We start from the raw sequence: 26,557 nt of genomic DNA on the forward strand, positions 1-26,557 counted from the left end.
TTATGGTGTTTTTGGCCCTTTATTACAACATTGTATGCTTTGGCGTGTTTCGGCACGCTATTTAATGCAGTTTTAAGCTGTTTCCAGTTGTTTTTGGGACGTGTCATTTTTTGACATTTTTGCCATACTATAGCCTTGCTGTTTTGGTCATTTTTTCGACATGCCATATTATGGTGTTTTTGGCCCTTTATTGCAACATTGTATGCTATGGCGTGTCTCGGCACGCTTATTTAATGCTGTTTAAGCTGTTTCCAGCTGTTTTTGGGACGTGTCATTTTTTGACATTTTTGCCATACTATAGCCTTGCTGTTTTGGTCATTTTTTCAACATGCCATTATATTGTGTTTTTGGCCGTTGTTGCAACATTGTATGCTTTGGCGTGTGTCGGCACGCTATTTAATGCAGTTTTAAGCTGTTTCCAGCTGTTTTTGGGACGTGTCATTTTTTGACATTTTTGCCATACTATAGCCTTGCTGTTTTGGTCATTTTTTTGACATGCCATATTATGGTGTTTTTGGCCCTTTATTGCAACATTGTATGCTATGGCATGTGTCGGCACGCTATTTAATGCTGTTTTAAGCTGTTTCCAGCTGTTTTTGGGACGTGTCATTTTTTGACATTTTTGCCATACTATAGCCTTGCTGTTTTTGTCATTTTTTCAACATGCCATTATATTGTGTTTTTGGCCGTTGTTGCAACATTGTATGCTATGGCGTGTCTCGGCACACTATTTAATGCTGTTTTAAGCTGTTTCCAGCTGTTTTTGGGATGTGTCATTTTTTTGACATTTTTGCCATACTATAGCCTTGCTGTTTTGGTCATTTTTTCGACATGCCATATTATGGTGTTTTTGGCCCTTTATTGCAACATTGTATGCTATGGCGTGTCTCGGCACGCTATTTAATGCTGTTTTAAGCTGTTTCCAACTGTTTTTGGGACATGTCATTTTTTGACATTTTTGCCATACTATAGCCTTGCTGTTTTGGTCATTTTTTCGACATGCCATTATATTGTGTTTTTGGTCGTTGTTGCAACATTGTATGCTATGGCGTGTCTCGGCACACTATTTAATGCTGTTTTGAGCTATTTCCAGTTGTTTTTGGGACGTGTCATTTTTTGACACTTTTGCCATACTATAGCCTTGCTGTTTTGGTCTTTTTTTCAACATGCCATTATATTGTGTTTTTGGCCGTTGTTGCAACATTGTATGCTTTGGCGTGTTTCGGCACGCTATTTAATGCTGTTTTAAGCTGTTTTCAGCTGTTTTTGGGACGTGTCATTTTTTGACATTTTTGCCATACTATAGCCTTGCTGTTTTGGTCATTTTTTCGACATGCCATATTATGGTGTTTTTGGCCCTTTATTGCAACATTGTATGCTATGGCGTGTCTCGGCACGCTATTTAATGCAGTTTTAAGCTGTTTCCAGCTGTTTTTGGGATGTGTCATTTTTTGACATTTTTGCCATACTATAGCCTTGCTGTTTTGGTCATTTTTTCGACACACCATTATATGGTCTTTTTAAGATGTTTTTGCAACATTGTATGCTGTGGCGTGTCTCGGCACGCTATTTAATGCTGTTTCCAGCTGTTTCCAGCTGTTTTTGGGACGTGTCATTTTTTGACATTTTTGCCATACTATAGCCTTGCTGTTTTGGTCATTTTTTCAACATGCCATTATATTGTGTTTTTGGCCGTTGTTGCAACATTGTATGCTATGGCGTGTCTCGGCACACTATTTAATGCTGTTTTAAGCTGTTTCCAGCTGTTTTTGGGATGTGTCATTTTTTTGACATTTTTGCCATACTATAGCCTTGCTGTTTTGGTCATTTTTTCGACATGCCATATTATGGTGTTTTTGGCCCTTTATTGCAACATTGTATGCTATGGCGTGTCTCGGCACACTATTTAATGCTGTTTTGAGCTATTTGCAGTTGTTTTTGGGACGTGTCATTTTTTGACACTTTTGCCATACTATAGCCTTGCTGTTTTGGTCTTTTTTTCAACATGCCATTATATTGTGTTTTTGGCCGTTGTTGCAACATTGTATGCTTTGGCGTGTTTCGGCACGCTATTTAATGCTGTTTTAAGCTGTTTTCAGCTGTTTTTGGGGGATGTCATTTTTTTGACATTTTTGCCATACTATAGCCTTGCTGTTTTGGTCATTTTTTCGACATGCCATATTATGGTGTTTTTGGCCCTTTATTGCAACATTGTATGCTATGGCGTGTCTCGGCACGCTATTTAATGCAGTTTTAAGCTGTTTCCAGCTGTTTTTGGGACATGTCATTTTTTGACATTTTTGCCATACTATAGCCTTGCTGTTTTGGTCATTTTTTTGACATGCCTTTTTATGGTGTTTTGGCCCTTTATTACAACATTGTATGCTTTGGTGTGTTTCGGCACGCTATTTAATGCAGTTTTAAGCTGTTTCCAGCTGTTTTTGGGATGTGTCATTTTTTGACATTTTTGCCATACTATAGCCTTGCTGTTTTTGTCATTTTTTCGACATGCCATATTATGGTGTTTTTGGCCCTTTATTGCAACATTGTATGCTATGGCGTGTGTCGGCACACTATTTAATGCTGTTTTAAGCTGTTTCCAGCTGTTTTTGGGATGTGTCATTTTTGACATTTTTGCCATACTATAGCCTTGCTGTTTTGGTCATTTTTTCGACATGCCATATTATGGTGTTTTTGGCCCTTTATTGCAACATTGTATGCTATGGCGTGTCTCTGCACGCTATTTATTGCTGTTTTGAGCTGTTTCCAGCTGTTTTTGGGACGGTCATTTTTGACATTTTTGCCATACTATAGCCTTGCTGTTTTGGTCATTTTTTCAACATGCCATTATATTGTGTTTTTGGCCGTTGTTGCAACATTGTATGCTTTGGCGTGTTTCGGCACGCTATTTAATGCAGTTTTAAGCTGTTTCCAGCTGTTTTTGGGACGTGTCATTTTTTGCCATTTTTGCCATACTATAGCCTTGCTGTTTTGGTCATTTTTTCGACATGCCATATTATGGTGTTTTTGGCCCTTTATTGCAACATTGTATGCTATGGCGTGTCTCTGCACGCTATTTAATGCAGTTTTAAGCTGTTTCCAGCTGTTTTTGGGACGTGTCATTTTTTGACATTTTTGCCATGCTATAGCCTTGCTGTTTTTGTCATTTTTTCGACATGCCATATTATGGTGTTTTTGGCCCTTTATTGCAACATTGTATGCTATGGCGTGTGTCGGCACGCTATTTAATGCTGTTTTAAGCTGTTTCCAGCTGTTTTTGTGACATGTCATTTTTTGACATTTTTGCCATACTATAGCCTTGCTGTTTTGGTCACTTTTTCGACATGCCATATTATGGTGTTTTTGGCCCTTTATTGCAACATTGTATGCTATGGCGTGTCTCGGCACGCTATTTAATGCAGTTTTAAGCTGTTTCCAGCTGTTTTTGGGACGTGTCATTTTTTGACATTTTGCCATACTATAGCCTTGCTGTTTTGGTCATTTTTCGACACACCATTATATGGTGTTTTTAAGATATTTTGCAACATTCTATGCTAGGGCTTGTCTCGGCACGCTATTTAATGCTGTTTTGAGCTGTTTCCAGCTGTTTTTGGGACGTGTCATTTTTTGACATTTTTGCCATACTATAGCCTTGCTGTTTTGGTCATTTTTTCGACACACCATTATATGGTCTTTTTAAGATGTTTTTGCAACATTGTATGCTATGGCGTGTCTCGGCACGCTATTTAATGCAGTTTTAAGCTGTTTCCAGCTGTTTTTGGGACATGTCATTTTTTGACATTTTTGCCATACTATAGCCTTGCTGTTTTGGTCATTTTTTTGACATGTCATATTATGGTGTTTTTGGCCCTTTATTACAACATTGTATGCTTTGGCGTGTTTCGGCACGCTATTTAATGCAGTTTTAAGCTGTTTCCAGTTGTTTTTGGGACGTGTCATTTTTTGACATTTTTGCCATACTATAGCCTTGCTGTTTTGGTCATTTTTTTGACATTCCATATTATGGTGTTTTTTGCCCTTTATTGCAACATTGTATGCTTTGGCATGTTTCGCACGCTTATTTAATGCTGTTTTAAGCTGTTTCCAGCTGTTTTTGGGACGATGTCATTTTTTGACATTTTTGCCATACTATAGCCTTGCTGTTTTGGTCATTTTTCGACATGCCATATTATGGTGTTTTTGACCCTTTATTGCAACATTGTATACTATGGCGTGTCTCGGCACACTATTTAATGCTGTTTTAAGCTGTTTCCAGCTGTTTTTGGGATGTGTCATTTTTTTGACATTTTTGCCATACTATAGCCTTGCTGTTTTGGTCATTTTTTCGACATGCCATATTATGGTGTTTTTGGCCCTTTATTGCAACATTGTATGCTATGGCGTGTCTCGGCACGCTATTTAATGCTGTTTTAAGCTGTTTCCAACTGTTTTTGGGACATGTCATTTTTTGACATTTTTGCCATACTATATAGCCTTGCTGTTTTGGTCATTTTTTCGACATGCCATTATATTGTGTTTTTGGTCGTTGTTGCAACATTGTATGCTATGGCGTGTCTCGGCACACTATTTAATGCTGTTTTGAGCTATTTCCAGTTGTTTTTGGGACGTGTCATTTTTTGACACTTTTGCCATACTATAGCCTTGCTGTTTTGGTCTTTTTTCAACATGCCATTATATTGTGTTTTTTGGCCGTTGTTGCAACATTGTATGCTTTAGCGTGTTTCGCACGCTATTTAATGCTGTTTTAAGCTGTTTTCAGCTGTTTTTGTGACGTGTCATTTTTTGACATTTTCTCCATACTATAGCCTTGCTGTTTTGGTCATTTTTTCGACATGCCATATTATGGTGTTTTTGGCCCTTTATTGCAACATTGTATGCTATGGCGTGTGTCGGCACACTATTTAATGCTGTTTTAAGCTGTTTCCAGCTGTTTTTGGGATGTGTCATTTTTGACATTTTTGCCATACTATAGCCTTGCTGTTTTGGTCATTTTTTCGACATGCCATATTATGGTGTTTTTGGCCCTTTATTGCAACATTGTATGCTATGGCGTGTCTCTGCACGCTATTTAATGCTGTTTTGAGCTGTTTCCAGCTGTTTTTGGGACGTGTCATTTTTTGACATTTTTGCCATACTATAGCCTTGCTGTTTTGGTCATTTTTTCAACATGCCATTATATTGTGTTTTTGGCCGTTGTTGCAACATTGTATGCTTTGGCGTGTTTGACACGCTATTTAATGCAGTTTAAGCTGTTTCCAGCTGTTTTTGGGACGATGTCATTTTTGACATTTTTGCCATACTATAGCCTTGCTGTTTTGGTCATTTTTTCGACATGCCATATTATGGTGTTTTTGGCCCTTTATTGCAACATTGTATGCTATGGCGTGTCTCTCTGCACGCTATTTAATGCAGTTTTAAGCTGTTTCCAGCTGTTTTTGGGACGTGTCATTTTTTGACATTTTTGCCATGCTATAGCCTTGCTGTTTTTGTCATTTTTTCGACATGCCATATTATGGTGTTTTTGGCCCTTTATTGCAACATTGTATGCTATGGCGTGTGTCGGCACGCTATTTAATGGTGTTTTAAGCTGTTTCCAGCTGTTTTTGTGACATGTCATTTTTTGACATTTTTGCCATACATAGCCTTGCTGTTTTGGTCACTTTTTCGACATGCCATATTATGGTGTTTTTGGCCCTTTATTGCAACATTGTATGCTATGGCGTGTCTCGGCACGCTATTTAATGCAGTTTTAAGCTGTTTCCAGCTGTTTTTGGGACGTGTCATTTTTTGACATTTTTGCCATACTATAGCCTTGCTGTTTTGGTCATTTTTTCGACACACCATTATATGGTGTTTTTAAGATGTTTTTGCAACATTCTATGCTAGGGCTTGTCTCGGCACGCTATTTAATGCTGTTTTGAGCTGTTTCCAGCTGTTTTTGGGACGTGTCATTTTTTGACATTTTTGCCATACTATAGCCTTGCTGTTTTGGTCATTTTTTCGACACACCATTATATGGTCTTTTTAAGATGTTTTTGCAACATTGTATGCTATGGCGTGTCTCGGCACGCTATTTAATGCAGTTTTAAGCTGTTTCCAGCTGTTTTTGGGACATGTCATTTTTTGACATTTTTGCCATACTATAGCCTTGCTGTTTTGGTCATTTTTTTGACATGTCATATTATGGTGTTTTTGGCCCTTTATTACAACATTGTATGCTTTGGCGTGTTTCGGCACGCTATTTACTGCTGTTTTAAGCTGTTTCCAGTTGTTTTTGGGACGTGTCATTTTTTGACATTTTTGCCATACTATAGCCTTGCTGTTTTGGTCATTTTTTCGACATGCCATATTATGGTGTTTTTGGCCCTTTATTGCAACATTGTATGCTATGGCGTGTCTCGGCACGCTATTTAATGCTGTTTCCAGCTGTTTCCAGCTGTTTTTGGATCGTGTCATTTTTTGACATTTTTGCCATACTATAGCCTTGCTGTTTTGGTCATTTTTTTGACATGCCATATTATGGTGTTTTTGGCCCTTTATTGCAACATTGTATGCTTTGGCGTGTTTCGGCACGCTATTTAATGCTGTTTTAAGCTGTTTCCAGCTGTTTTTGGGACGTGTCATTTTTTGACATTTTTGCCATACTATAGCCTTGCTGTTTTGGTCATTTTTTCGACATGCCATATTATGGTGTTTTTGGCCCTTTATTGCAACATTGTATACTATGGCGTGTGTCGGCACGCTATTTAATGCTGTTTTAAGCTGTTTCCTGCTGTTTTTTTGACGTGTCATTTTTTGACATTTTTGCCATACTATAGCCTTGCTGTTTTGGTCATTTTTTCGACATGCCATATTATGGTGTTTTTGGCCCTTTATTGCAACATTGTATGCTATGGCGTGTCTTGGCACGCTATTTAATGCAGTTTTAAGCTGTTTCCAGCTGTTTTTGGGACGTGTCATTTTTTGACATTTTTGCCATACTATAGCCTTGCTGTTTTGGTCATTTTTTCGACACACCATTATATGGTGTTTTTAAGATGTTTTTGCAACATTGTATGCTATGGCGTGTCTCGGCACGCTATTTAATGCTGTTTTAAGCTGTTTCCAGCTGTTTTTGGGACATGTCAGTTTTTGACATTTTTGCCATACTATAGCCTTGCTGTTTTGGTCATTTTTTCGACACACCATTATATGGTGTTTTTAAGATGTTTTTGCAACATTCTATGCTAGGGCTTGTCTCGGCACGCTATTTAATGCTGTTTTGAGCTGTTTCCAGCTGTTTTTGGGACGTGTCATTTTTTGACATTTTTGCCATACTATAGCCTTGCTGTTTTGGTCATTTTTTCAACATGCCATTATATTGTGTTTTTGGCCGTTGTTGCAACATTGTATGCTTTGGCGTGTTTCGGCACGCTATTTAATGCAGTTTTAAGCTGTTTCCAGCTGTTTTTGGGATGTGTCATTTTTGACATTTTTGCCATACTATAGCCTTGCTGTTTTGGTCATTTTTTCGACATGCCATATTATGGTGTTTTTGGCCCTTTATTGCAACATTGTATGCTATGGCGTGTGTCGGCACGCTATTTAATGCTGTTTTAAGCTGTTTCCAGCTGTTTTTGTAACATGTCATTTTTTGACATTTTTGCCATACTATAGCCTTGCTGTTTTGGTCATTTTTTCAACATGCCATTATATTGTGTTTTTGGCCGTTGTTGCAACATTGTATGCTATGGTGTGTCTCGGCACACTATTTAATGCTGTTTTAAGCTGTTTCCAGCTGTTTTTGGGATGTGTCATTTTTTGACATTTTTGCCATACTATAGCCTTGCTGTTTTGGTCATTTTTTCGACACACCATTATATGGTCTTTTTAAGATGTTTTTGCAACATTGTATGCTATGGCGTGTCTCGGCACGCTATTTAATGCAGTTTTAAGCTGTTTCCAGCTGTTTTTGGGACATGTCATTTTTTGACATTTTTGCCATACTATAGCCTTGCTGTTTTGGTCATTTTTTTGACATGCCATATTATGGTGTTTTTGGCCCTTTATTACAACATTGTATGCTTTGGCGTGTTTCGGCACGCTATTTAATGCAGTTTTAAGCTGTTTCCAGCTGTTTTTGGGACGTGTCATTTTTTGACATTTTTGCCATACTATAGCCTTGCTGTTTTGGTCATTTTTTCGACATGCCATATTATGGTGTTTTTGGCCCTTTATTGCAACATTGTATGCTATGGCGTGTCTCGGCACGCTATTTAATGCTGTTTCCAGCTGTTTCCAGCTGTTTTTGGGACGTGTCATTTTTTGACATTTTTGCCATACTATAGCCTTGCTGTTTTGGTCATTTTTTCAACATGCCATTATATTGTGTTTTTGGCCGTTGTTGCAACATTGTATGCTATGGCGTGTCTCGGCACGCTATTTAATGCAGTTTTAAGCTGTTTCCAGCTGTTTTTGGGACGTGTCATTTTTTGACATTTTTGCCATACTATAGCCTTGCTGTTTTTGTCATTTTTTCGACATGCCATATTATGGTGTTTTTGGCCCTTTATTGCAACATTGTATGCTATGGCGTGTCTCGGCACGCTATTTAATGCTGTTTCCAGCTGTTTCCAGCTGTTTTTGGGACGTGTCATTTTTTGACATTTTTGCCATACTATAGCCTTGCTGTTTTGGTCATTTTTTCAACATGCCATTATATTGTGTTTTTGGCCGTTGTTGCAACATTGTATGCTATGGCGTGTCTCGGCACACTATTTAATGCTGTTTTAAGCTGTTTCCAGCTGTTTTTGGGACGTGTCATTTTTTGACATTTTTGCCATACTATAGCCTTGCTGTTTTGGTCATTTTTTTGACATGCCATATTATGGTGTTTTTGGCCCTTTATTGCAACATTGTATGCTATGGCGTGTGTCGGCACGCTATTTAATGCTGTTTTAAGCTGTTTCCAGCTGTTTTTGGGACGTGTCATTTTTTGACATTTTTGCCATACTATAGCCTTGCTGTTTTGGTCATTTTTTCGACATGCCATATTATGGTGTTTTTGGCCCTTTATTGCAACATTGTATGCTATGGCGTGTCTCGGCACGCTATTTAATGCTGTTTTAAGCTGTTTCCAGCTGTTTTTGGGATGTGTCATTTTTTGACATTTTTGCCATACTATAGCCTTGCTGTTTTGGTCATTTTTTCGACACACCATTATATGGTCTTTTTAAGATGTTTTTGCAACATTGTATGCTATGGCGTGTCTCGGCACGCTATTTAATGCAGTTTTAAGCTGTTTCCAGCTGTTTTTGGGACATGTCATTTTTTGCCATTTTTGCCATACTATAGCCTTGCTGTTTTGGTCATTTTTTCGACATGCCATATTATGGTGTTTTTGGCCCTTTATTGCAACATTGTATGCTATGGCGTGTCTCGGCACGCTATTTAATGCTGTTTTAAGCTGTTTCCAGCTGTCATTTTTTGACATTTTCTCCATATGTTACAACCTAAAATTGTTAAGTCTAGGGACAAAGGGAAGCAACACAGCGCTGTGGTGTTTTACAGGCTGGATAGCCATTTATTGTTCAACACAAGCATGAATGAATGAACTGGCCCAGCATCAAATGGGCAGCAAACACACAATCAAACAAAGAGAGAGGGCTTCAGGTGGCGGCAGGTGGCTGCAAATCAATTAACCAAAACAAAGAACCCTTTAAGTCTTCCAAACCCACCCCACAGATTACTACAACTTTGCATGTTGCCAAAAACGCAAATAGCACAGTGCCTTGTGTGCTAGACAACTACTTACCTGCATGTGGTGCAACAATTACATGTTTTAAACTTGAAATACAATGAAAAGCCAATCTAGAGCCCAGCTCTAAGTTAACATGAAGTATGGAGTTAACAGTCACAAGTTTACATCACTCCTGACAGCACAAAACCGCGGCAAACTGCTCTTGGGTAAGAACAGCCACGCCTTGGCAAAGGTATGGCGGGCTTAAATAGAAATCAGGAAACACATAATTGGAGGAAGCGCTCATGTAAAGAGAGGAAGGCAGGACCACTGGCACCACCCGGTTGGTCGGTTGTAAAGAGTGTAGCAGGAGGAGGCAAAACGAGCCACAGGCAGAGGAACACCCCATGGCACGGAAGGAAGGAATCCCTGACGACGTGGCAAATCTCTGATTACGTCATCAGTCACACTGCCTGAAAAATGAGACTGCCAAAACCCCAATACACAAAACAACCAAAATAACGCCACATGCGTTAGCCAAAATTTTTGGGTCATTTTTTTGACATACCATTTTATGGTGTTTTTGGCCGTTTTGCAACATCCTATGCTATGGCATGTCTCAGCACGCTATTTATTGTGATTTTAAGCTGTGTTAACCTGTTTTTGGGACGTGTCATTTTTTGACATTTTTGCCATACTATAGCCTTGCTGTTTTGGTCACTTTTTCGACATGCTATATTATGGTGTTTTTTGCCGTTGTTGCAACATTGTATGCTATGGCGTGTCTCGGCACGCTATTTAATGCAGTTTTAAGCTGTTTCCAGCTGTTTTTGGGACATGTCATTTTTTGACATTTTTGCCATACTATAGCCTTGCTGTTTTGGTCATTTTTTCGACACACCATTATATGGTGTTTTTAAGATGTTTTTGCAACATTCTATGCTAGGGCTTGTCTCGGCACGCTATTTAATGCTGTTTTAAGCTGTTTCCAGCTGTTTTTGGGACGTGTCATTTTTTGACATTTTTGCCATACTATAGCCTTGCTGTTTTGGTCATTTTTTCGACATGCCATATTATGGTGTTTTTGGCCCTTTATTGCAACATTGTATGCTATGGCGTGTCTCGGCACGCTATTTAATGCCGTTTTAAGCTGTTTCCAGCTGTTTTTGGGACGTGTCATTTTTCTACATTTTTGCCATACTATAGCCTTGCTGTTTTGGTCATTTTTTCGACATGCCATATTATGGTGTTTTTGGCCCTTTATTGCAACATTGTATGCTATGGCGTGTGTCGGCACGCTATTTAATGCTGTTTTAAGCTGTTTCCAGCTGTTTTTGTGACGTGTCATTTTTTGACATTTTTGCCATACTATAGCCTTGCTGTTTTGGTCATTTTTTCGACATGCCATATTATGGTGTTTTTGGCCCTTTATTGCAACATTGTATGCTATGGCGTGTCTCGGCACGCTATTTAATGCAGTTTTAAGCTGTTTCCAGCTGTTTTTGGGACGTGTCATTTTTTGACATTTTTGCCATACTATAGCCTTGCTGTTTTGGTCATTTTTTCGACATGCTATATTATGGTGTTTTTGGCCCTTTATTGCAACATTGTATGCTATGGCGTGTGTCGGCACGCTATTTAATGCTGTTTTAAGCTGTTTCCAGCTGTTTTTGTGACATGTCATTTTTTGACATTTTTGCCATACTATAGCCTTGCTGTTTTGGTCATTTTTTCGACACACCATTATATGGTCTTTTTAAGATGTTTTTGCAACATTCTATGCTAGGGCTTTTCTCGGCACGCTATTTAATGCTGTTTTAAGCTGTTTCCAGCTGTTTTTGGGACATGTCATTTTTTGACATTTTTGCCATACTATAGCCTTGCTGTTTTGGTCATTTTTTCGACACACCATTATATGGTGTTTTTAAGATGTTTTTGCAACATTCTATGCTAGGGCGTGTCTCGGCACGCTATTTAATGCTGTTTTGAGCTGTTTCCAGCTGTTTTTGGGACGTGTCATTTTTTGACATTTTTGCCATACTATAGCCTTGCTGTTTTTGTCATTTTTTCGACATGCCATATTATGGTGTTTTTGGCCCTTTATTGCAACATTGTATGCTATGGCGTGTCTCGGCACGCTATTTAATGCTGTTTTAAGCTGTTTCCAGCTGTTTTTGGGACGTGTCATTTTTTGACATTTTTGCCATACTATAGCCTTGCTGTTTTGGTCATTTTTTCGACATGCTATATTCTGATGTTTTTGGTCGTTTTTGGAACATTTTATGCTATGGCGTGTCTCGGCACGCTATTTAATGCTGCTTTAAGCTCTTTCCAGCTGTTTTTGGGACGTGTCATTTTTTGACATTTTTGCCATACTATAGCCTTGCTGTTTTGGTCATTTTTTCGACATGCTATATTCTGATGTTTTTGGTCGTTTTTGGAACATTTTATGCTATGGCGTGTCTCGGCACGCTATTTAATGCTGCTTTAAGCTCTTTCCAGCTGTTTTTGGGACATGTCATTTTTTGACATTTTTGCCATACTATAGCCTTGCTATTTTGGTCATTTTTTCAACATGCCATTATATGGTGTTTTTGGCCATTTTTGCAACATTGTATGCTATGGCGTGTCTCGGCATGCTATTTAATGCTGTTTTAAGCTCTTTCCAGCTGTTTTTGGGATGTCTCATTTTTTGATATTTTTGCCATACTATAGCCTTGCTGTTTTTGTCATTTTTTCGACATGCCATATTATCATGTTTTTGGCCATTTTTGCAAGATTCTATGCTATGGCGTGTCTCGGCATGCTATTTAATGCAGTTTTAAGCTGTTTCCAGCTGTTTTTGGGATGTGTCATTTTTTGACATTTTTGCCATACTATAGCCTTGCTGTTTTTGTCATTTTTTCGACATGCCATATTATGGTGTTTTTGGCCCTTTATTGCAACATTGTATGCTATGGCGTGTCTCGGCACGCTATTTAATGCTGTTTTAAGCTGTTTCCAGCTGTTTTTGGGACATGTCATTTTTTCACATTTTTGCCATACTATAGCCTTGCTGTTTTGGTCACTTTTTCGACATGCCATATTATGGTGTTTTTGGCCCTTTATTGCAACATTGTATACTATGGCGTGTCTCGGCACGCTATTTAATGCTGTTTTAAGCTGTTTCCAGCTGTTTTTGGGACGTGTCATTTTTTGACATTTTTGCCATACTATAGCCTTGCTGTTTTGGTCATTTTTTCGACATGCTATATTCTGATGTTTTTGGTCGTTTTTGGAACATTTTATGCTATGGCGTGTCTCGGCACGCTATTTAATGCTGCTTTAAGCTCTTTCCAGCTGTTTTTGGGACGTGTCATTTTTTGACATTTTTGCCATACTATAGCCTTGCTATTTTGGTCATTTTTTCAACATGCCATTATATGGTGTTTTTGGCCATTTTTGCAACATTTTATGCTATGGCGTGTCTCGGCATGCTATTTAATGCTGTTTTAAGCTCTTTCCAGCTGTTTTTGGGATGTCTCATTTTTTGATATTTTTGCCATACTATAGCCTTGCTGTTTTTGTCATTTTTTCGACATGCCATATTATCATGTTTTTGGCCATTTTTGCAAGATTCTATGCTATGGCGTGTCTCGGCATGCTATTTAATGCAGTTTTAAGCTGTTTCCAGCTGTTTTTGGGACGTGTCATTTTTTGACATTTTTGCCATACTATAGCCTTGCTGTTTTTGTCATTTTTTCGACATGCCATATTATGGTGTTTTTGGCCGTTTTTGCAAGATTCTATGCTATGGCGTGTCTCAGCACGCTATTTAATGCCGTTTTAAACTCTTTCCAGCTGTTTTTGGGACGTGTCATCTTTTGACATTTTTGCCATACTATAGCCTTGCTGTTTTGGTCATTTTTTCGACACACCATTATATGGTGTTTTTAAGATGTTTTTGCAACATTCTATGCTAGGGCTTGTCTCGGCACGCTATTTAATGCTGTTTTGAGCTGTTTCCAGCTGTTTTTGGGACGTGTCATTTTTTGACATTTTTGCCATACTATAGCCTTGCTGTTTTGGTCATTTTTTCGACATGCCATATTATGGTGTTTTTGGCCCTTTATTGCAACATTGTATGCTATGGCGTGTCTCGGCACGCTATTTAATGCAGTTTTAAGCTGTTTCCAGCTGTTTTTGGGACGTGTCATATTTTGACATTTTTTGCCATACTATAGCCTTGCTGTTTTGGTCATTTTTTCAACATGCCATTATATTGTGTTTTTGGCCCTTTATTGCAACATTGTATGCTATGGCGTGTGTCGGCACGCTATTTAATGCAGTTTTAAGCTGTTTCCAGCTGTTTTTGTGACGTGTCATTTTTTGACATTTTTGCCATACTATAGCCTTGCTGTTTTGGTCATTTTTTCGACATGCCATATTATGGTGTTTTTGGCCCTTTATTGCAACATTGTATGCTATGGCGTGTCTCGGCACGCTATTTAATGCAGTTTTAAGCTGTTTCCAGCTGTTTTTGGGACGTGTCATTTTTTGACATTTTTGCCATACTATAGCCTTGCTGTTTTGGTCATTTTTTCGACATGCTATATTATGGTGTTTTTGGCCCTTTATTGCAACATTGTATGCTATGGCGTGTCTTGGCACGCTATTTAATGCAGTTTTAAGCTGTTTCCAGCTGTTTTTGGGACGTGTCATATTTTGACATTTTTTGCCATACTATAGCCTTGCTGTTTTGGTCATTTTTTCGACATGCCATTATATGGTGTTTTTGGCTGTTTTTGCAACATTGTATGCTATCGCATGCCTCAGCACGCTATTTAATGCTGTTTTAAGCTCTTTCCAGCTGTTTTTGGGACGTGTCATTTTTTGACATTTTTGCCATACTATAGCCTTGCTGTTTTGGTCATTTTTTCGACATGCTATATTCTGATGTTTTTGGTCGTTTTTGGAACATTTTATGCTATGGCGTGTCTCGGCACGCTATTTAATGCTGCTTTAAGCTCTTTCCAGCTGTTTTTGGGACATGTCATTTTTTGACATTTTTGCCATACTATAGCCTTGCTGTTTTGGTCATTTTTTTGACATGCTTATTATGGTGTTTTTGGCCGTTTTTGCAAGATTCTATGCTATGGCGTGTCTCGGCATGCTATTTAATGCTGTTTTAAGAGTTTTCCAGCTGTTTTTGGGACATGTCATTTTTTGACATTTTTGCCATACTATAGCCTTGCTGTTTTGGTCATTTTTTCAACATGCCATTATATAGTGTTTTTGGGTGTTTTTGCAACATTTTATGCTATGGCGTGTCTCGGCATGCTATTTAATGCAGTTTTAAGCTGTTTCCAGCTGTTTTTGGGACGTGTCATTTTTTGACATTTTTGCCATACTATAGCCTTGCTGTTTTTGTCATTTTTTTGACATGCCATATTATGGTGTTTTTGGCCGTTTTTGCAAGATTCTATGCTATGGCGTGTCTCGGCATGCTATTTAATGCTGTTTTAAGAGTTTTCCAGCTGTTTTTGGGACATGTCATTTTTTGACATTTTTGCCATACTATAGCCTTGCTGTTTTTGTCATTTTTTCGACATGCCATATTATGGTGTTTTTGGCCCTTTATTGCAACATTGTATGCTATGGCGTGTCTCGGCACGCTATTTAATGCTGTTTCCAGCTGTTTCCAGCTGTTTTTGGGACGTGTCATTTTTTGACATTTTTGCCATACTATAGCCTTGCTGTTTTGGTCATTTTTTCAACATGCCATTATATTGTGTTTTTGGCCGTTGTTGCAACATTGTATGCTATGGCGTGTCTCGGCACACTATTTAATGCTGTTTTAAGCTGTTTCCAGCTGTTTTTGGGACGTGTCATTTTTTGACATTTTTGCCATACTATAGCCTTGCTGTTTTGGTCATTTTTTTGACATGCCATATTATGGTGTTTTTGGCCCTTTATTGCAACATTGTATGCTATGGCGTGTGTCGGCACGCTATTTAATGCTGTTTTAAGCTGTTTCCAGCTGTTTTTGGGACGTGTCATTTTTTGACATTTTTGCCATACTATAGCCTTGCTGTTTTGGTCATTTTTTCGACATGCCATATTATGGTGTTTTTGGCCCTTTATTGCAACATTGTATGCTATGGCGTGTGTCGGCACGCTATTTAATGCTGTTTTAAGCTGTTTCCAGCTGTTTTTGGGATGTGTCATTTTTTGACATTTTTGCCATACTATAGCCTTGCTGTTTTGGTCATTTTTTCGACACACCATTATATGGTCTTTTTAAGATGTTTTTGCAACATTGTATGCTATGGCGTGTCTCGGCACGCTATTTAATGCAGTTTTAAGCTGTTTCCAGCTGTTTTTGGGACGTGTCATTTTTTGACATTTTTGCCATACTATAGCCTTGCTGTTTTGGTCATTTTTTCGACATGCCATTATATGGTGTTTTTGGCTGTTTTTGCAACATTGTATGCTATCGCATGCCTCAGCACGCTATTTAATGCTGTTTTAAGCTCTTTCCAGCTGTTTTTGGGACGTGTCATTTTTTGACATTTTTGCCATACTATAGCCTTGCTGTTTTGGTCATTTTTTCGACATGCTATATTCTGATGTTTTTGGTCGTTTTTGGAACATTTTATGCTATGGCGTGTCTCGGCACGCTATTTAATGCTGCTTTAAGCTCTTTCCAGCTGTTTTTGGGACATGTCATTTTTTGACATTTTTGCCATACTATAGCCTTGCTGTTTTGGTCATTTTTTTGACATGCCATATTATGGTGTTTTTGGCCGTTTTTGCAAGATTCTATGCTATGGCGTGTCTCGGCATGCTATTTAATGCTGTTTTAAGAGTTTTCCAGCTGTTTTTGGGACATGTCATTTTTTGACATTTTTGCCATACTATAGCCTTGCTGTTTTGGTCATTTTTTCAACATGCCATTATATAGTGTTTTTGGGTGTTTTTGCAACATTGTATGCTATGGCGTGTCTCGGCACGCTATTTAATGCAGTTTTAAGCTGTTTCCAGCTGTTTTTGGGACGTGTCATTTTTTGACATTTTTGCCATACTATAGCCTTGCTGTTTTGGTCATTTTTTCAACATGCCATTATATTGTGTTTTTGGCCGTTGTTGCAACATTGTATGCTATGGCGTGTCTCGGCACACTATTTAATGCTGTTTTAAGCTGTTTCCAGCTGTTTTTGGGACGTGTCATTTTTTGACATTTTTGCCATACTATAGCCTTGCTGTTTTGGTCATTTTTTTGACATGCCATATTATGGTGTTTTTGGCCCTTTATTGCAACATTGTATGCTATGGCGTGTGTCGGCACGCTATTTAATGCTGTTTTAAGCTGTTTCCAGCTGTTTTTGGGACGTGTCATTTTTTGACATTTTTGCCATACTATAGCCTTGCTGTTTTGGTCATTTTTTCGACATGCCATATTATGGTGTTTTTGGCCCTTTATTGCAACATTGTATGCTATGGCGTGTCGGCACGCTATTTAATGCTGTTTTAAGCTGTTTCCAGCTGTTTTTGGGATGTGTCATTTTTTGACATTTTTGCCATACTATAGCCTTGCTGTTTTGGTCATTTTTTCGACACACCATTATATGGTCTTTTTAAGATGTTTTTGCAACATTGTATGCTATGGCGTGTCTCGGCACGCTATTTAATGCAGTTTTAAGCTGTTTCCAGCTGTTTTTGGGACGTGTCATTTTTTGACATTTTTGCCATACTATAGCCTTGCTGTTTTGGTCATTTTTTCGACATGCCATTATATGGTGTTTTTGGCTGTTTTTGCAACATTGTATGCTATCGCATGCCTCAGCACGCTATTTAATGCTGTTTTAAGCTCTTTCCAGCTGTTTTTGGGACGTGTCATTTTTTGACATTTTTGCCATACTATAGCCTTGCTGTTTTGGTCATTTTTTCGACATGCTATATTCTGATGTTTTTGGTCGTTTTTGGAACATTTTATGCTATGGCGTGTCTCGGCACGCTATTTAATGCTGCTTTAAGCTCTTTCCAGCTGTTTTTGGGACATGTCATTTTTTGACATTTTTGCCATACTATAGCCTTGCTGTTTTGGTCATTTTTTTGACATGCCATATTATGGTGTTTTTGGCCGTTTTTGCAAGATTCTATGCTATGGCGTGTCTCGGCATGCTATTTAATGCTGTTTTAAGAGTTTTCCAGCTGTTTTTGGGACATGTCATTTTTTGACATTTTTGCCATACTATAGCCTTGCTGTTTTGGTCATTTTTTCAACATGCCATTATATAGTGTTTTTGGGTGTTTTTGCAACATTTTATGCTATGGCGTGTCTCGGCATGCTATTTAATGCAGTTTTAAGCTGTTTCCAGCTGTTTTTGGGACGTGTCATTTTTTGACATTTTTGCCATACTATAGCCTTGCTGTTTTGGTCATTTTTTCAACATGCCATATTATGGTGTTTTTGGCCGTTTTTGCAAGATTCTATGCTATGGCGTGTCTCGGCATGCTATTTAATGCTGTTTTAAGAGTTTTCCAGCTGTTTTTGGGACATGTCATTTTTTGACATTTTTGCCATACTATAGCCTTGCTGTTTTGGTCATTTTTTCAACATGCCATTATATAGTGTTTTTGGGTGTTTTTGCAACATTTTATGCTATGGCGTGTCTCGGCACGCTATTTAATGCTGTTTTAAGAGTTTTCCAGCTGTTTTTGGGACATGTCATTTTTTGACATTTTTGCCATACTATAGCCTTGCTGTTTTGGTCATTTTTCAACATGCCATATTATGGTGTTTTTGGCCGTTTTTGCAAGATTCTATGCTATGGCGTGTCTCGGCACGCTATTTAATGCAGTTTTAAGCTGTTTCCAGCTGTTTTTGGGACATGTCATTTTTGACATTTTTGCCATACTATAGCCTTGCTTTTTTGGTCATTTTTGCAACACACTATAAGATGGTGCTTTTGGCCGTTTTTGCAAGATTCTATGCTATGGCGTGTCTCGGCATGCTATTTAATGCAGTTTTAAGCTGTTGCCAGCTGTGTTTTGGACATGTCATTTTTTGACAATTTTGCCATAACCTTGCTTTTCGGATCATTTTTTCGATATCCCATGTTATGTTTTTTTCCCGTTTTTTCAACATTCTATGCTATGGCATGTGTCAGCACGCTAATTAATGTGGTTTTCAGTTGTTTTCGCCTGTTTTTAGGACATGTCAATTTTTTACATTTTTGTCATACTATAGCCTTGCTGTTTTGGTCATTTTTTCGACATGTCATATTTTGGTGTTTTTGACCGTTTTTGCAACATTCTATGCTATGGTGTGTCTCAGCATATTATTTAATGCAATTTTCAGCTGTTTCAGCTGTTTTGGGGACATGTCAATTTTTGACAATTTTGCCATACTATAGCCTTGCTTTTTTGGTCAATTTTTCGACATGACATATTATGGTGTTTTTTCAGTTTTTGCAAAATTCTACGCTATGGCATCGCACAACATTTAATGTGGTTTCAAGCTGTTTTCAGCTGTTGGGATGTGATTTTTTCACATTTTTGGCTATTTGGTTATTTTTTCGACATGTGAATGTTTTTTTTGGCTGTTTTTGCAACATTGTACGCAATGGTGTGTCTCAGCATGCATCTAATGCGGCTTTAAGCTGGTTTCAGTTCATGTTAGTTTTTTATTTTTTAGCCATACTTTAGTATGGCATTTTCGTTGTTCTTACAACATGCTATATTATGGTGATTTTGGCCTTTTTTGCAACATTTTTTTGCTGTGGTTATTCTTGGCACACTATTTTTTTCTGTTTTTGAGACATGTCATATTTTGACATCTTTGCCATTGGTATTGGCATTTTGGTCATTTTTTCAACATGGTATTTCATGGTGTTTGTTGCCTTTTTTCAACATTTTATGCCAGGACGTGTCTTGGAACACTATTTAAGGCAGTTTTCAGCAGTTCGTAGTTGTTGTTTCAATTTTGACAACTTTGCCATACCATAGTATGGCATTTTGTTCATTTTTTCAATGTGCTATATTATGGTGTTTTTGGTCTTCTAGGCTTCTACCAAAAAATGATACCCCAAGCAGGAGGAGGAAGTTTCTACTCAAACACGCCATCCCAAGGCCAGCCAATGAGAAGAGACGGAGAGTGGAGAGAGTGACGCAACAGACGTCCAGATGAAAGTACAACAACAAAAATGTGTTACCAACCATCATCTCTCATGACCAAACCGGATTTATTAAGAATAGGCATTCTTTTTTTAACTTAAGATGTCTTTTTTATACAGTCTACTGTCCCCCCACAACCTCCGTACCAGAAGCTGTGATATCATTAGACACAGAAATGGCTTTTGATCGGGTGGGGTGGAAATGTCTTTTTTACACTTTGGAGTTTGGCTTTGGCGGAAATTTCATTGCATGGGTGAAGCTACTTTTTTCAAAAATGTACAAGAGCTGGACTTTCCAGATATCCCAGAATGATTGTACATACATTTTAAAGACACTAAATGTGTTTTGATTTGTTTTTTTTTTTTTTTTTGCTGTTCTTGCTTATTTTTAATTATTATTATTGTTATTATTATTATTCTTATTATTCTTATTATTATTATTATTAGTAGTAGTAGTAGTAGTAGTACTTGCTGCAGACACCTTTGTTAAATCTTCTTTGGACAGACCAATCATCAATTTATTTTATTACTGTCGTTAACTGTCTTATTAAAAAAAATCAGTTAACAGATTTGGGGGAAAAAAGAACAACAATAGTGTGGGCTTTTTGGGGCTTTTTGTCATTTTGCTTTATATTGCTTAGACTGTGTTAGACATTATATGTAACTCCTGTAAAAGGGAGTGAGGTAACTGTTGCTTTTGACTTACGCTTTTGACATTTTATCCTTGAACAAAGCCTGCCTTGAGCAGTTTTAACCTTTCCTCTATCATCCCTGGTTGTTCGTCGTTTCGTCCCTCTGAGAATCTGGTGAGTGGCTAAAAGACAAAAACAAGACAAATTAAAACTGCACACGGTAATGAATGCCAGAATTGGTGAAAACTATACATATACAAGACAAGGAGACAAGGAGATGATGTAATATGGTGTTGAAACTGAAAATTCTGTATCGGCAGTTTTGTCTGTTGAAAACTCCACTGATGTACAGTCTGAGTCAGGTCAGTATTCCTTGGATTCAATAATAGCATCTGCCGATACTAGATTTATTAGCTAAAATGACATATCACTCAACTTTATGTGCCTTAATTTGTTCTGCAATATCACAATCAGTGTCTAAGCTGTGTGAATATGGCATAAATAGAATAATATAAATAGTCAATAGCTGGAATCGAACCAGCAACCTCTCACTTGCCAACTAAAAATGTAGTCCACTAAACCAACAGCTCATATATAATGTAATCAGTGACCACTCTTATGTATATATTCATAACAATGATAGGAACTTATAATAATATTATTTTATGACATAAATAAGATATAAATAAATAAGATAACATAAACAAACCATTACCGACTGGACTCGAATCAGTAAACATTAGCACTATAGCTACATGTGTAGTACACTGAGCTAAAGCCCTGTGCACTTTTGCTGCTAAAATTGGCATCCACTTGATCTCATTGTCGGCAGTAGCATCTGTCTAAAACTTGACCGATAGATGAGTCAGGCTGATAATCAACTAAAAATTTTCAGGGTAAAATTCAGTATCGGCAGCGACGTCTGTCGAAACTCGACTGATATATGAGTTCGGCCGATAATTTGTCTGCAATGTTACATTCAGTGTTTAAACTGTATGAATCTACCGCCCAATTATATTTTACGGCATAAATAAAATAAAATAAATTAAACACTCTCTAATGGACTTGAACCTGCGATTGCTATGATTGTAGTCACATAAATAGTACACTGAGCTGAAGCCCCATGCAATTACGCTCCTCTGCTGCGTGATGTCAGTGTGTGGAGGGTGACAATCATGGTCCAGTATTGCTAGAAGTTTCGACCGGGTTCTCTGCTGGCGTGCAGGGAGCTGAAGTGGTTAAAAAAAGGAGTTGAGCTTGTTAGCTCTCTATGCTCCCATCAGCTGCGCCACTATTCTTCTTTTTGCAGCCTGTGACAGTCGCCTCCTCGGCCTCCTTCAGGCAGAGTTGCAGTTCCGCCTCATCTCCTCCTGGTCCTTATTCATACAGGCCCGCTTCTTCCTGTTCAGGACGGCCTTCACCTCACTGGTCACCCAGGGTTTGTTATTGCCGAAGCAGCACACAGTCCTTACAGGGACGTCAATGTCAGTGCAGAAGTTCAAACACTCCGTCGGGCATTGTGTCGCTCCCTCAGTGTCCTCACCTCGTGAATTCAGCAGTACGCTCCAGTCATTGGTGTCAAAGCAGTCTCTAAGGTCCTCTTCTGCTTCAGGAGACCACCTCCTGAGGGATCGCGTGGTAGTGGGCTGTCTCCTCACAAGTGGAGCGCACTGAGGCTGCAGGTGCACCAGGTTGTGGTCTGACTTGCCCAGGAGAGAGAGGGGAGAGGCTCAGTATGCATCCCTTACACTGGCACACAGCAGATCTTTAGTTCTGTTCTTTCTTTTCGGGCAGTCCTCGTACAGATGCAGAGTGTGAGCCTTTAGCTTAGCCTTAAATTTTGCTCCGGCTCGGCACTCGCGGTACTTCCGCCTTCGCTCCAGGGCGATGAGACGTTGTATACCGGCTTGTCCCTCTTTCCTCGGCGCCAGGAGTTATACTCTCGAATAAACGAGTCTACTGGCACTAACTTGCGTTGTTTAAGATGATGCCATGTCAGACAACAACAGCACCACAGGCCACATAAACACAAGCAAAAAGTAAACACATGCAAGCACAGAGACACTGGTTTTACCTATTTAGGAACCACTTCACCTGACGTATGGGCCAAAACGATCACTCGTCGTTTTCCTTAAATACTAAGACGTCAAACTTCAAAATGCACCCGTCCTAAAGAAGACTCGAACCCGGACCTACTAACTACAAGATGATTAATTTAATGATGTCCCCATCAGATGATTACCGGCAGTGATAGCTGTCGAAAGTTTGACTGATAAATGACTGGCTGATAATCATCGAAGTCCTTGGCAGGGAAAATTCAGGAGACAAGGAGACAATTGTGGGTTTTCTTTTTAACTGTTTCAAGTATTCCTTGCGAGGTACGTCATTGATGACGTACCTCCTATATTTTTCAGTTTACTTTCATGTTTACAGTTCCCGGTCATTCAAGACCTAAGATTAAAAAAATATGCCCAAAAACTCACAATATAGTATGTCTCCCAAAATATGCCCAGAAAGTCCAAAATGGAAAAAAACTCATAGTATGTCGACTGGAATATGCCCAAAAAGTCATAATGTTCTCCAAAATATGCCGAAAAAAGTCATACTATAGTATGTCGTCAAAAATATGCCAAAAAGTCTTACTATTCTATAGTATATTGTCTGAAAAACCACCTAAAACGTCATAATATAGGATATCATCCAAAATGGCATGCATTATAAATGAATGGAAAAAAAAATCCCAAGCCATTAAATTTTGACAAAAATTTCATAGTATAGTTCGCGATAAAAATTAGATTTAAAAAAAGAAAAACGTCATGGTATCATTAGTGAAAAAATTTGAGTCAATTTTTGAGTCATACTATTGCAAGCCACATAAATGTGTTAACTGTTACATAAAATATGATTTTTAAAAGTCAAAGTAGAGTATGATTATAAAATAAATAAGAGAAAAAGTCATTGCATAGTACGTTATATAACTGTGATTGCGTATGCCACAGAAATGTGTTAAGAAACATAGTATAGTATGCTATAAAGTATGACAAAAATATCATAGAAATGTAACAAAAAACGTTTGTTTGTTCAGCAAGGTTGTGTTACTTGCATTCAATTTTTTCTTTCATAAAGTTGCATAAAATCAAGGCATGCTGCTTGTTGCAGAGGTAATTTTTTTTAGTATTAGTAGAGCAGCTTTTGCTTTTTGTATAGAGACTCATACTTGCATTTATCCGTGTAATTTCCTTTTCAAGCATCTTCTTGCTTTTTACTCGTGAATGACACACACAACACTCCTGTGTCATCACATCATCCTAATTTTCATTAAGAGTCTTCAATCATATATACATTTTAAAATGATGTGACCAAAATAAAGTGCACACAAAGCAGAAAGACAGGTGTGAGTGGAACATGTTTCAAAAAAGCAATACCTATTTTTTCTTTTATCAGAGGAGAGGCCGTGCTGTCCTGACTTCGGCATGGAAGGTAATTTCACAACTGGGGAGCCAGAAGGAACACGAGCCAGGGTTGGGTGGAGCGATGGACAGGCTGCTGCAGGGCAGAGAGAGCTACACAAGGGGTTAGAGCAAAGTGATGGCATGGACCACGTTCTAGTGACTACTCTGTTAGTACCTGCCTGTCACTCTAGTGTTCCTGGAGGGGGTGAAGAGGTAATAACAATCGTCTTTATACACATTTTTTTTTTTAACAAAAAACAAGTAAAGTAGAGACAATAGCTGCAATAGTTAGAGGACATTTATTTTGAAGACTGTAAAATTATGAACTGCATTAGCTGTTGTTAACAAGTTTTCAGCTGTTTATATAAACCCATTCTAGACAACCTTAAAATACCAAGATTATTTTCATAGCCGCCAGAAACCAAAGATACAAATGATCAAGTTATTAAACATCTTTTTTTTCCTTCCTGAGAATCGTATCTGGAATGCAAATGAATAAAAAATAATAAATTAAACTGGCAAAAAAGAGGAAACACTGAACACAAACCAGGACAATGAAAGGGTATAGACAATGCAGATTAGGATGGTAAATGAAAGTCGTGTGTTAGCTTATGGTTACTGCTCTCTGGATGATTTGTAAATGAGCGATGAAAAACATGCACTCTGAATAGCTGCTGGAGAATTAGAAGCTAGTGTTCGCAGGGATAACACTTTCATAATATTTCGAGGGTGAAATAAACCCTTAAACAGTAACAATCCTGTATGAAATTAAAGGAAAATTAGTATCCAGTTTTGTGACCAAATCCCTCATTTTGCTGCAGAATTTCAGGAAACATCACCTCAGAAAAAGTGCAGTATATTCATACAGTTTTGTAATGCATCGCAGTAGAAACACTGGTATTTGGCAAGCTCAGTCTTTTAAACTTTGGATTAAACAAACTACGCGCCATAAGTGTTTTGTTTTTTTTTAGTGTTTGACTCGCAACAAATGGCCTGTCCCAAATAATAAATCTATGCTAAAATACACTGCTGGTTTGGTCAAACTCAATCATTCATGCACACACAGTTGGAATTCTTTGAATTCATAATTGAGTGCTCACTGTCTAACCCTCATTTATACCTAATAATATCTTACAAATTAAAATGTTACAAACCAATAGTGCAGTATAACAACTGACTTGCTTATGTCTCAACTCCGCCAGCTGTGCACAGAGGTTTCTTGTCAGTTACTGAGACTCTTAGCGAGGTTTGGCACTTACAACAGTCCTAAACAACTAATATACGAAAATGGGTTTTGGTACTTTTTTATTCATGGATACCATTTCTCATTCCAGCTTTTAGGACAGTAACCCTTTCTTAAAATATGGATCTCTTTCTCGGGCTATGTCTCTGGAGTCCTCTCACACAGTAAACTCCCCAGCAACCTACATTTAAAATATTTCCCAACATATTTAGCTATCTGCATCTTGCATTGATCTCTCCTGGAGATTCTGTTTTTTTTGTTTTTACATAAATGAACCCAAAAACAAATTAAAACAAGCAGATTGAGCTCAACATTATTTCCCACTGTTAGCGGTCAATTCTTTAAATAGAGCATTTTGTCCTTCCAATTACTCAACCCGATAGTCCTCAGTGCTGAGCCTGTCATGGTCGGAGTCTATTGCAGATGCAAAGCAGAGCCCGTAAAAACACGAGCGTCAGGATCCACTCACCCCTAAATGCACCTCTCTTTTCTTAGGAATGCTGAAAGACGTGGAACGCTCCTCTTTGCCCTCAGGCTGCCTCCAGCTATCTCCAGCCACTTTTAGCCAATTGGCTTTTTCTTGGCTATCACCAATGTCATCAAATAGACCTTAGGGATGGACCAGCCAGCTGTTGGCATCCTCCAGGTCTGTGTCCAGGTCTTCGTCTTCATCCAGAGGCTCAGGGGTTCGGAGGGCCAGCTCCCGTAGGAAAGCTGGTGAGTGGGCAGGGGGCTGGGAGACGGACTTGAGGCCAATTTTTTTCTTCATGAGGTGGAACTGGTCTCGGATGAAGTTGTAGAACTCGTACTCGTAGCGCATGCGATGGTACAGTACCTGCAGGGCCTCCAGAGTGGGGGTGTGTTTACGTACTGTGCCTGTCATGTTTCCCATCTTCTTATAGTCTACAGAAAGCATATGGTTAAAAAACAAACAAACAAAAACAGTCATACATCATACATGTTGTTCCTAAGGTCATAGAATAGTATAGAATAGATGTTTATTTTCACCAGGGTGGAAATTTGTCTTTGGCCCACCAGACACAGAAGACAACACAACAAAAAGCTGACAAGCAGTTTGTGAGACAAACACATAAACAGGTCACTGGAAACACCAAATGCATTAAATCAGCTCAAATTACTGTCTGTGGTTTCAGTCACTTTGTTGGGTTAACAATATTGATGGGTCTGTGTCCACATAGCGTTTTTTTTTTGGTCTTTTTTCAATTGTTCCATATGAGAAGAGTTTGTATGTGGCTGCATGAGACCACATAGAGAGAAAGCACCATGCCAGTCTAAAATATCTCAGCCTTTCAGCAAGGCACCGGTGATGTCAC

The 26,557-nt window shown here is 38.4% G+C and overlaps 1 protein-coding gene and 1 long non-coding RNA gene across 4 annotated transcripts in view; one reads left to right on the forward strand and one right to left on the reverse strand.

The window, feature by feature from the left end:
* The window catches only part of LOC148186849 (uncharacterized), a 47,833-nt gene that overhangs the window by 19,037 nt on the left and 2,239 nt on the right, over nucleotides 1-26,557 (forward strand). The window contains exons 3-5 of one of the 2 annotated variants that reach the window (XR_015779122.1): nucleotides 19,787-20,702; nucleotides 23,973-24,193; nucleotides 25,719-25,940. This is a non-coding gene — a long non-coding RNA (uncharacterized LOC148186849). Of the gene's footprint in view, nucleotides 1-19,786; nucleotides 24,194-25,718; nucleotides 25,941-26,557 lie in introns of both variants that reach the window. The other variant, XR_015779121.1, reaches the window with a different exon arrangement.
* usta (uronyl 2-sulfotransferase a) overlaps nucleotides 24,261-26,557 on the reverse strand; it is a 79,183-nt gene continuing 76,886 nt past the window's right edge. For both annotated transcript variants that reach the window (XM_088089403.1, XM_042504039.2), the window contains one exon: nucleotides 24,261-26,126. In XM_088089403.1, the coding sequence (XP_087945529.1) occupies nucleotides 25,834-26,126 (293 nt within the window). In that variant the 3' untranslated portion in view covers nucleotides 24,261-25,833. The remainder of the gene's footprint in view (nucleotides 26,127-26,557) is intronic.

This window comes from Plectropomus leopardus, chromosome 16, assembly GCF_026936395.1.
Source record: "Plectropomus leopardus strain MGB_pleo_1.0 chromosome 16, ASM2693639v1, whole genome shotgun sequence".
Lineage (NCBI taxonomy): Eukaryota > Metazoa > Chordata > Actinopteri > Perciformes > Serranidae > Plectropomus > Plectropomus leopardus.